Source organism: Salvelinus fontinalis, chromosome 40 (genome assembly GCF_029448725.1).
Source record: "Salvelinus fontinalis isolate EN_2023a chromosome 40, ASM2944872v1, whole genome shotgun sequence".
In the NCBI taxonomy this organism is placed as follows: domain Eukaryota; kingdom Metazoa; phylum Chordata; class Actinopteri; order Salmoniformes; family Salmonidae; genus Salvelinus; species Salvelinus fontinalis.
This window is the reverse complement of record NC_074704.1, coordinates 27,244,587-27,256,784: the sequence shown is the minus strand read 5'-3', so window position 1 is coordinate 27,256,784 and position 12,198 is coordinate 27,244,587. Positions and strand designations below refer to the sequence as shown.

General features: G+C 43.5%; 1 protein-coding gene across 2 annotated transcripts in view; it reads left to right on the top strand.

Moving 5' to 3' along the window:
* The window catches only part of LOC129839736 (signal-induced proliferation-associated 1-like protein 2), a 105,262-nt gene extending 93,308 nt beyond the window's left edge, over nt 1-11,954 (top strand). The window contains exons 18-22 of one of the 2 annotated variants that reach the window (XM_055907338.1): nt 733-864; nt 7,043-7,105; nt 8,901-9,021; nt 9,912-9,993; nt 10,564-11,954. In XM_055907338.1, the coding sequence (XP_055763313.1) occupies nt 733-864; nt 7,043-7,105; nt 8,901-9,021; nt 9,912-9,993; nt 10,564-10,713 (548 nt within the window). In that variant the 3' untranslated portion in view covers nt 10,714-11,954. The remainder of the gene's footprint in view (nt 1-732; nt 865-7,042; nt 7,106-8,900; nt 9,022-9,911; nt 9,994-10,563) is intronic. The other variant, XM_055907339.1, reaches the window with a different exon arrangement.
* Nucleotides 11,955-12,198: the final 244 nt, after the last annotated feature.

Genomic DNA, 12,198 nt, shown 5'->3' with positions numbered 1-12,198 from the left:
TGCAGGTTAATTGTCTGTCTGGCGGGAGGAAGCTCCCCCTTTCGTCTCCGTCCTCTAATCAGCTTTCAACAGCAGACTGTGACATCGTTTTTTTAGTAACCGTGTTCTTGGCAGTTTTCCAAGCAGGAGTGCAATTCGAGTATGTAATTGTTTCGCATTTTCTAACATTTTGGATGGGGTTTTGTCTCGCACGTTCAATTTGGTGCAAATTGAACAGGCTGAATTGTATTTGCTTCAAGGGGAATTCCAGATGTCTCAACAAAAGAAATACCTCTGCGAGATGTTTGTTTTACGCTTTGGTGGAAAGTGCCCGTCTTTCATTCGTTAAGAGTACCATCTTATTTAAACTCTATTTGTGTTTTTACTGACTTTGAAACTCCAAAACCCTGAAATGACTTTTGGAAATCTGCAAGCAGTTTGGCCTTAACATGGGAGCAGGTGTTCCAAGTGGAGAATGGATGAGCACTGATGTCTAATTATCGGTAGACAGGAGGGAGAGGCGGAAGGAGGGAGAGGCGGAAGGAGGGAGAGGCGGAAGGAGGGAGAGGCGGAAGGAGGGAGAGGCGGAAGGAGGGAGAGGCGGAAGGAGGGAGAGGCGGAAGGAGGGAGAGGCGGAAGGAGGGAGAGGCGGAAGGAGGGAGAGGCGGAAGGAGGGAGAGGCGGAAGGAGGGAGAACCAAATCGGTGAGCTTGTCAGTCACTTATCTAAACCCGAAATGTCTCATCTCTACAGATGAGCTGTGGTTCTCTGACAGCTCCCTGGCCGACCGCTGCAAAATGGCTGATGGCAGTCTGATGCCCCTCCCGGAAGCAGTGTCTGGCCTGGACTGGTCCCATCTTGTTGATGCCGCAAGGGCTTTTGAAGGTAAGGACAACGTCTCGATTCATCATACTCCCGCATGGCATTAAACAAAACGGAGTGCTTATTTACTGTTTGACCTTTTGATGCTCCCAAAAGCTTACCCAGCTAACAATTAACATTGCCTAGAACAGTACGGAATGTTTTTTTGTCGGGTACCCATTTGGTTGTGATGCGAGAACATCAGAAGGGGAATCTTCACATTTGTTTGGAAATGATACATTTGAACAATGTCAAAAGGAAAATATCCCTTTGGACAGACTTTCTTAAAGCACTTATAAGCTGGACCAACAAAGGTTATGGGAATGTTATCCCCTAACCTACCAGAAACATTGTTCGCTAACCTACCAGAAATGTTCTGGGAATGCTAGCTAGCTGTAAGTGGTACCTGACTAACATTTGCTGCTACCAAGGTTCTTCCTGTCAGGTGTCATACTGTCAAAGGCTGTCAAATCTTTTGTCCCCAGTTCTCATCAGGCGTTCAGCGCTTGAACTGTCACCCTTTTGTTCACTCAGTATTTGTATTAATTATGGATCCCCATTAGCTGCTGCCAACAATTCCTGGCCTTTATTCAGTGTCTAAATCGTACTGTTTTTTTCCCCCCACTCTGGTCAATTTAGGTATCCAATTTGGCGTGAAATTCAAAGTGCGAAAAGACCATTCTAAAAGTTGTTTTTCTTTTCTCTTAATGTTCAGATGTGATTTCATTGTCCGTCATCCAGTTAAAGTCTGCCAAATTCATTTGCTGAAGTCGACTTGACATGAATTACAATTGACCCCCCCAATATCATCTTGACCCAGTCAAAATCTTCAGTCTCTCCCATATTGTCTGTGTCTACCTTGAACTCAGTCTGTCTACCTCGAGGTGCTAATTAGCAGGAAGTGGAAGGAGAGAGAGAGAGTATTTGGGGACTTGAGAAGCGAAGCGTTATGACAATGGAGCGCACAGCAAGGAACCATTTTGCCGAATTCGCGCCGTAATTGCACCTCTTGCTTGCACACGTTCTCTGGCAATTATGGCTTAGCTACCTCGTCCAACTGTGTTTCTGGTCATCTGGAATTACAGGGTGATGTACTCGCAATGTTTTTTTTCCCCTTCCTTCAAATGCCTTCTGCTTTCCTTCATGACCTAAACAGATGCTTATAGACTGGATAGGTTGGACCCGTTGACCACATTTTTTTTCACCCTGAGCAACGAGGGGTGGGGCCGGGGACTCCATTGATTAGCATCGGGCTGCACGGCAGCCTTCGATTTGTATAGAAGTCAACAACAGAGAAAAGAAGGGGGAACTAATTTTCTTGGAGAGTCGTGGGAGTGCTGACCCTGGCATTATTATGCCGTGTCGTTTAATTGGCTTGTTGTATTTCGTGTCGCTCGCCGTGTGCTCTCAAGGCAGTGTTGCTAAGCACGCAGAAACTCGAGCATGCTAGCCCTCATTAGCATGGCGGGGTGAGCATTAGTAGCAACAAGCGAGCATTATTTATGTTACCGTAGACCCACGCATACTAGAACAGGACAAATGGTTCACAGTCAAGAGGGCAGCAGAACAGACACAACACAGACATTCCTCTCTCCTTGCGCGTCTCATTCTTCAGTTGTGATTCATATTTATCTTCGACCGTTTGTCTTCCATGTTGAGCGTTACAGAAAGAATGCCGTGGGATGTTTTTAGTTGTTTCCAACTCACTAGTCTTTTTAAGGACAAGGAATATCTGACTCTGTTCTTTATCTCTCTTTTACTCCCCCCCCCCCCCCCCTTTGCCCTCTTGTGTTCTACTATGATAATCACTTCACCTGTGATTTACTTCAGTCAATGTTAAGCCAATGTTGAGACTGTCAATTAGAACGGAGTGATTGTTAAAAGGAAGAAAGAGGGACGTGTAATTATGGGTGAGGTTTTCAAAGCCTCAGTCTCTCACTTGGCTCTCAGAAGCAACTTCAGTGAGACACGTATCTTTAGTGAGAACCACTTTCATCTCTCTTCCCTCTCGCAATTCCCTTTTTCTCTCTCCCCTCTTCTCACTCCTGAGCGAGGACAATCTTAGCGAGAGCAGCTCCCATCCCTTTCCCCTTCTGTCCTCAAATACCACATTCCAAATCCACGTCACCTCTCAACACCATCCCAATATTGAGAAGACAGATGCAGGTGGGGGGATGGTTGGTGCTGCCCTTTCGCAAGAAACTCAACCTCACTTTCCTCAACCTCACTTTACCCGGCTTTCTAAATTGATATGTGATGCCCACTCGGACATCTTCTAGGCTATTCTGACTTCTCACAAGCTTAGTCTGTTTTTTCATGTCTTCTTCCCTACCCAGAATTGTCCTATGCTCTCTATCTGGAAGGTAACAATAGTGTACTGTGCCATGTCAGTTACTAAGGAAGGGTACTGGCTTCTAGTGTTTCTCCACTCGGCAACCCATCTGACTGCACTTTATTGTTCTAGCCCAGTGCTAATGCTCTTGATTCAACTTAGCCACGGGCTGTTTGAGTTGTTGAATCGAGTGTGTTAGTTCTGGGCTAGACCAAAAATGTGCAGTCATGTGGGTCTTTACAGCTGGAGTTGAGAATCACTGGCTTATAATGCCTTCGGAAAATATTCAGACCCCTTGACTTTTTCCACATTTTGTTAGGTTACAGCCTTATTCTAAAATTGATTAAATCGTTCTTTCCTCCTCATCAATCTACACACAATACCCCATAATGACAAAGGAAAAGCAGGTTTAGACATTTTTGCAAATTTTAAAAAATCTATCACATTTACATAAGTATTCAGACCCATTACTCAGTATATTGTTGAACCACCTTTGGCAGCAGTTACAGCCTTCAGTCTTCTTTGATAAAATGCTACAATCTTGGCATATCTGTATTTGGGGAGCTTCTATCATTCTTCTCTGCAGATCCTCTCAAGCTCTATCAGGTTGGATGGGGAGTGTTGCTGCACAGCTATTTTCAGGTCTCTCCAGAGATGTTCAATCGGGTTCAAGTCCGGGCTCTGGCTGGGCCACTCAAGGACATGCAGAGACTTGTCCTGGAACCACTCCGGTGTTGTCTTTTTCTGTGTGCTTAGGGTCATTGTCCTGTTGAAAGGTGAACCTTCGCCCCAGTCTGAGGTCCTGAGTGCTCTGGAGCAGGTTTTCATCAAGGCTCTCTATGTACTTTGCTCCGTTCATCTTTCCCTCGATCCTGACTAGTCTCCCAGTCCCTGATGCTGAAAAACACATTACATTTACATTTACATTTAAGTCATTTAGCAGACGCTCTTATCCAGAGCGACTTACAAATTGGTGCATTCACCTTATGATATCCAGTGGAACAACCACTTTACAATAGTGCATCTAACTCTTTTAAGGGGGGGGGGGGGGGGGGTTAGAAGGATTACTTTATCCTATCCTAGGTATTCCTTAAAGAGGTGGGGTTTCAGGTGTCTCCGGAAGGTGGTGATTGACTCCGCTGACCTGGCGTCGTGAGGGAGTTTGTTCCACCATTGGGGTGCCAGAGCAGCGAACAGTTTTGACTGGTCTGAGCGGGAACTGTACTTCCTCAGAGGTAGGGAGGCGAGCAGGCCAGAGGTGGATGAACGCAGTGCCCTTGTTTGGGTGTAGGGCCTGATCAGAGCCTGAAGGTACGGAGGTGCAGTTCCCCTCACAGCTCCGTAGGCAAGCACCATGGTCTTGTAGCGGATGCGAGCTTCAACTGGAAGCCAGTGGAGAGAGCGGAGGAGCGGGGTGACGTGAGAAAACACCCCCACAGCATGATGCTGCCACCACCATGCTTCACCGTAGAGATGGTGCCAGGTTTCTTCCAGATGTGACGCTTGGCATTCAGGCCAAAGAGTTCAATCTTGGTTTCATCAGACCAGAGAATCTTGTTTCTCATGGTCCGAGAGTCCTTTAGGTGCCTTTTGGCAAACTCCAAGCGGGATATCATGTGCCTTTAACCTTTTGCCAATAGGTGGCGCTATTAGCATTTTATATTTCTGAGTGTCACCAAATTAAACTGCCTCGTGCTCAATTCCTGATCGTACAATATGCATATTATTAATTCTATTGGATAGAAAACACTTTCTAGTTTCTATAGAAGTTGGAATTTTGTCTGTGGGTGACCCAGAACTCTTTCTACAGCGAAATCCATGACAGGTACTGCGATGGTCTGAGAGCGAAGCTCTGATTTCAGATCAGATTTGAAAGTCTCTGTATATCCTATGGAACGACATGAACTGCACCCGCCTTCCCCTGGATGTCAGTAACCAATGAGAAGTGGAATGGGCTCTTTGCGTGGCTCTCAGAGGTTATAAAAGGGCAAGGAGTGAGGGTAGCCCCCCTTTCGACTTTTGCCATTACGCAGAAGAGGACCTCGGGACGCCATTTTCAGAGGCTCGGTTATCAACGTGAAATGTATCTGTCTGTAATTTAATTCGATGTAGGAGTTAGAAACATCATAACGTAGTTAATCTGAACCGTATTATAGCAATTTAGATCCGTTTAGTGCGATTTTGAGGCATTGCTTTGTTATGCACTTTCAAGCACCGGGCACGTTTATGGGTCTCGGTCGAACGTTAGTGGTCATTTCGACGGACAGAGGACATCTTTCAACCAAAAGAAGATTAGACCCAAGAAAGGATGCATTGCCCAAGAATCTGATGGAAAATCACCTCATAGTAAGAAATATTTAATATGATAAATCGTTGTTCTGTCGAAATATTTTAAACGCATAATCCGCCATAATGCTGCCACCACCATGCTTCACCGTAGAGATGGTGCCAGGTTTCTTCCAGATGTGACGCTTGGCATTCAGGCCAAAGAGTTCAATCTTGGTTTCATCAGACCAGAGAATCTTGTTTCTCATGGTCCGAGAGTCCTTTAGGTGCCTTTTGGCAAACTCCAAGCGGGATATCATGTGCCTTTAACTGAGGAGTGGCTTCCTTCTGGCCACTCTACCATAAAGGCCTGATTGGTGGCGTACTGCAGAGATGGTTGTCCTTCTGGAAGGTTCTCCCATCTCCACAGAAGAGCTTTGTCAGAGTGACCTGTCGGGTTCTTGGTCACATCCCTGACCCAGGCCGTTTTCCCCCGATTGCTCAATTTGACTGGGCTGGGCGGCCAGCTCTAAGGATAGTCTTGGTGGTTCCAAACTTCTTCCATTTTAAGAATGATGAAGGCCACTGTGTTCTTGGGGACCTTCAATGCTGCAGAAATGTTTTTGTATCCTTCCCCAGATCTGTGCCTCGACACAATCCTGTCTTGGAGCTCTACGGATACTTCTTTCGACCTCGTGGCTTGGTTTTTTTCTCTGCCATGCACTGTCAACTGTGGGACCTTTTATATAGACAGGTGTGTGCCTTTCCAAATCATTTCCAATCAATTGAATTTACCACAGGTGGACTCCAAGTTATAGAAACAGGATGCAACTGAGCTCAATTTCGAGTCTCATGGAAAAGAGTCTAAATACTTATGCAAATAAGGTATTTCTGTTTGTTGTTTTTTAATACATTTGTGAAAATGTCTAAACCTGTTTTCACTTTGTCATTGTGGGCTATTGTGTGTAGATAGCTGAGTTGTTGTATCCATTTTAAAAGGCTGTAACGTAACAAAAGGTGGGAAAAGTCAAGGGGTCTGAATACAGTCCGAAGGCACTGTATATTATACTGTGAGTGGGGCCTTAACTGTGAAATCCAGTTTGCTCTCATATTTAACCCGCAGCCTGCTCGTGCAACCCTCTTCACCCACCGAGACAGTGCATCAAGTTGTTATATACAGTGCAGTGAAAAAGTATTTGCCGCTTACTGATTTTGTCTATTTTTGCACATTGTTGATACTGAATCTTGAACCTTTATCTAATATTAGGTTTCGTTTTAGATCTGATAACGTTCAGTATAAAAAAGTATGCGAAAATTAGAAAGTAGCTCCATAATTGTTGCTTTTAGAATAGACTCTGGCAAAGGTTTAGGTTTACCTCCACAGGATCCATTCTACTCTACATCACTCCCTATTAGTCATGCTTTCCACCTTCATGGTTGCAAGATTGGACTGCTTACAAAGGGCTGCACCAGAATGTGCCTTTCCTTAGAACATTGCTTTTGGAGCATTTAAGCTCTTCTGTAGGTTATTTGCACTGAAAGTGGACTGTACACAGTGCGGGTAGCTGAACTGTATCTGAGGGATGTGCTGTCTCCTGTTTTCAGGTCTGGAGCTCGACAAGGATGCCAGTCGTCTGTGTGATAAAGACTGTCCGAAAGACTCACTAGGTGACATGACATTTTGCTCAGCGAGGCGCTCTACTCTTCACTGGAATTCCTTGACTTTTACTACCACTAGTTAGTTACTGGCATTAGAGCTTCTTTCGCCTTTACTGCCGTTGGTGCTTTTGCTATTACTGCTATGGGACCTCCACAATTAGATTTAGTGTTGAAACCAAATCAAATGAGGGTTTTTACGAGCATTTCTGTAACACTACAGTAGCTACTACTACCACCACCTTCTAGCCACCTAATGCTTCTGCCTGGTGTTACCTCAACCACTTCTTCTGTTGTGATGTTTTCTCCCGCTAACGTTTGTTCCAGCCGAGCACTAACACGCCTGATTTAAACTGCTCTCCTCTTCCAATCTAGCGTTTCCCAGCAGTTCAGAACATTATTGAAGTCGAAATGTGTGTCATGGGATCTAAAGGTTCACTATGCAGAAATCGCTCCGCCATTTCCTGGTTGCTAAAATTCTAATACTTTGACTAATTTCAGTTTGTAAGAAAACAAGCAAGTGGAGAGAATCATTGTACCATCTACACTGCTGTGAAATGTATATTCCATAACCAAAAACTTTGTACACTGAACAAAAATGTGAAGTCTTGGTCCCATGTTTCATGAGCTGAAATAAAAGATCCCAGAAATGTTCCATACGCACAAAAAGTTTATTTCTCTCAAATTTTGTGCAAAGATGTGTTTACATCCATGTTAGTGAGCATTTCTCATTTGCCAAGATAATCCATCCACCTGATAGCTGTGGCATATCAAGAAGCTGATTATTACACAGGTGCACCTTGTGATGGGGTCAATAAAATGCCACTCTAAAATTATACAAAACAATGCCACAGATGTCTCAAGTTTTGAGGGACCATGCAATTGGCATGCTAACTTAAGGAATGTATACCAGATCTGTTGTCAGAGAATAGAATGTTCATTTCTCTACCATAAGCCGCCTCCAACGTCGTCTTAGAGAATTTGGTAATACGTCCAACCAGCCTCACAACCGCAGACCATTTGTATGGCGTTGTGTGGGCAAGCCGTTTGCTGATATCAACGTTGTGAACAGAGTGCCCCATGGTGGCAGTGGGGTTATGGTATGGGCAGGCATAAGCTACGGACAACCAACACCAAAGCATTTTATCAATGGCCATTTGAATGCACTGAGTGACCATTACGAGACCCTGAGGCCCATTGTCGTGCCATTCGTCCTCCACCATCACCTCATGTTTCAGCATGATAGTGCACGACCCCATGTCTGTTCCTGGAAGCTGAAAATGTCCCAGTTCTTTCATGGCTTGCATACTCACCAGACATGTATGGGATGCTCTGGATCGACGTGTACGACCGCGTGTTCCAGTTCCCGGCAATATCCAGCGACTTCACGCAACCATTGAAGAGGAATGGGACAACATTCCACAGGCCACATTCGACCGCCTGATTAACTCTATGTGAAGGAGATGTGTCGCACTGCATGAGGCAAAATGGTGGTCACACCAGATACTGACTGGTTTTCTGATCCACGCCTCTGCCTTTTTTTGTGTCTGTGAAATCTATAGATTGGGGACCTAATTAATAAAAAAAATTCAGTTGATTTCCTTATATGAAATGTAACTCGGTAAAATGTTTGAAATTGTTGAATGTTGCGTTTATATTTTTGTTGACTATTTTCAGCCATTTGAAGCTGGTGTGCAAAACGAAACGTAAGAATGGGATGCATAGAAATAGAGCACATAGAACAGATCTACCCCCAAAAAGTTACATATTGTCGGCTTTAATAGTAGTGTGTGTGTGTTTTCTTTAGCAGCGGACCAGGGTTCACTGTGCTCCGTGTTGGATGTGGAGCAGGCCCAGCAGGCCATGGAGCTCTCCCGTGAGCTGAGTCGAAGGGTGGCTGCGTCGGAGGCTGCCGCTCCGGAGGCAGGGTAGGTGTACTGCGCCTATGGGTGGGGCAGGCAGTTAAAGGAGCTTGACTTAGTAGAGAAGGGGATTTAGAAGGGATTAGGGATTTAGAAGGTCTTACATATGTGTATGTTTAACACTACTTACTGACTGAATGCACTGACAATAGCATGAATCCCGAAATAATATTGTTCATCCTCCTCTAAAGGAATAACTTTTATGATCAAAAGATTCCGATTAAAGCCCCAGTGTAGTCAAAAATGTGATTTATCCCTCTCTCTCTGTGTGTGTGTTTTTTTTTTAAATCACATTGTGGTTGGAGTAATACTGTGAAAAATATGATAATGCCTTTCTAGTGTAAGAGCTTTTTGAAAGACTGCCTAAAATTTCCGCCTGTTTTGGTCGGATGGAGTTTTGGCCTGCCTGGTGTCAACACAAATTAGTTAATAAACCAATAAGAAAGAGTTCCAAACCTCTCTGCCAATAACAGCTCGTTTTCAGTTTTCTCCTCCCCACTCAGACCACTCCCAGACAGTCCTATAGCGATCCTTCCTTGAAAAATTGCTCTTCTGCTAAGAAGAGTTTATTTTTGACTATTTTAAATTGAAAACAATCACAGTAAGGTGCTTAATTGGTAACCAGAACATTTTATTTGGAGATAAAAACAACTGCATAGGACCTTTTTAAAATGAACTAATAACTATGTGTTCTTGTGTTCACGTTACGGGACTGTTTCGTCGTCGTTTGTTTTTTTGGTTTTGTTCAAGTATTCTATTAAAATGAATACTCACCACGCTGCATCTTGGTCCTCCTCTCTTTCGCCCGACGAAGATTGTGACAGGTCCATTTCTATAGACTGCTCTGTAGACTCGCAAAACTTTAAAGAAGCCTGTCTCTCTCTATCTCTATATAGGGATGGCTCTCCTGCTCGGCTCACTGGCAAAGTCATCCAACTGGAAGAGATCCTCAGACAGCTTCAGTTCGACCTACGAAAGGTATAGTCAACTCCCCGAAGCACATCGGTAACGTGTCCAGTGAATCACTTTAGCATGTATAACAACAATAACATGGTAATTTAGCTAATTACTTTTATCCAAAGGCATGCGCGGCGAACGCATGAATCGGTATACTACTACGATATACTAAAATGGTATGTGCAATTAGCTGTTGTTTTAAAAATGTACGCTTCTCTGTCGGTGTATGGTGTAAATCATACAACCCCAGCGAAACCAGTCGTCATGGTCAGGTGGAATACTGATTGTAAAAGGACGTTTTGTCAGTCTTTTCAGCATCCAGAAAAATATGTCTTTATCTGACCAGATAAACAGCAAGAATACGATTGCTTGCCCATGATGTGGTGACGCCGTCATATAACATACATCTTTACCTGGCTATAACAGAGACCAGTTGCTTGTCATCTGGTTATATTTTGTATTCTCATTCAGAAAAGCAGTGTACAACCGGACAATTATGTCATAATGAAGCCAAATGGTGATCATATGTATAGCCAATGTCATCACGCCAGGTTGCGTAATAACCGGAGTGTGTGTGTTCCCTCTCCACAGGAGCAAGAGGACAAGGCCCTGTTGCAGGAGCAGGTCCAGCACTTGCGTCAGGACAACATGCGTCTGCACGAGGAGAGCCAAACGGCAGCCGCCCAGCTCAGGAGGTTCAGTGAGTGGTTCCTACACTCGGTCGACAACAAGAAGCCCTGAGCAACGACAACAAAGAACACTGACACACACACTGCGACATGGCCGGTAACTCCACATTACCCGAGCCGGTGGCATGTCAAGTGGAACGATGGCTACGGTGATTCAAAGTGAATAGCCATCGCATGAGTGCGCGTTAGCGTGCTAATGCTAGTAGCATTGTTTTGAAATCAAAAAACCACAACATGAATTAGTGTAACTATACCAAGGGGCCGGGGGAGGGTAAAGGGATACATTTAAAGAAGGTTAAGATAAAGGGGAGGAAGGGAAGAATGCTGCAGATCTCATGTTTTTGGCTATTTGGTTATAGGAAGGAACATGTGAATTTCAACAACAACAAAAAATGAATGTAACTTATGTGAAATCTATATTCTTTTGTCGAATAAGGCAAGTGTAAACTTATCGGTTCCCTCAGTAAACAAGTTTACTCAACTTTACCTTGACTTTTAATGCATTATATAACAACCAGGAAATAACTAAGGTGTTACAAGGTTCTTGTATAAGTTTTGTAAATACTCCACTTTTGAACAAAAAAAAAATGAAATTGTCCTAGCAATAAATATGGTGCTAGTCACAAAACTGTTATTAATGGTTAGCACTGATTGTGGTGTTGTCGAAATTGCGGTTGTATCGGATTACTTGGAAGTGTTTATTTTGCAGGAACAAAAAACGTGCCTGACTTTAACCAGTGGTGTATGGACACTGTAGTCTTTTCTGTTGTTGTAGTCCCTTTTCCAACCCCACGCCTTGTCCACCACTCTCACTAATGATGTCTACCATGATGTTATACCTTTTTCTTTTTGCCACAGAGAAAAGTATTCTTATGCAGTCGATCCTGAACACTTGCAGGTACATAAGTTACCACCAAGTGTACGAATGATGTATTTCCAATGCCAAAGTGTGTTTGATGGTCTTTGTACAGTACTTTAGAGAAAGTGTCTTGTATTTAACACTCTTATTTAAATTTACCCTCCAAATTGTTTATTTTAATATTGAGTATTTTGATCCTTTCTGCACTAAAAAAGATGATAGGCTCCTTATTGGCAATGTCTGTATAGTTGGCAAGAGATGAGATATAAATACTATATACATATAAAGGGTTATTTCTGGGAAGTCCAACGTTTGGATGCTGCTCGAACACAGCCTGTTGATTTGTATGCCTTTCTTTCTTTGTAAGATGATTTGTTAAAGATGGGACAAAAGGTTTGCTTTTTTAATAAATGTAGGATGTTGGAAAAACAAAATGGACTCAACGGGGAAAACGTTTGTGAGTATTAAGGTGTTTTTTTGTAAAGTTCTGTGCTGTTTTGCAGACAAATTATGTCTTAAACAGACATCCTATAGTATGTCCCTGATGAACTGGTTAGTTGACATTCTTGATAAAAATCGACTATAATCAGTGCTACACACTGTTTTGGTAAGTGGCATGCAGTCGTTTAGAGTATTGAATTATGGGTAACACTTGTACAGGGATCATATCTTCGGCAC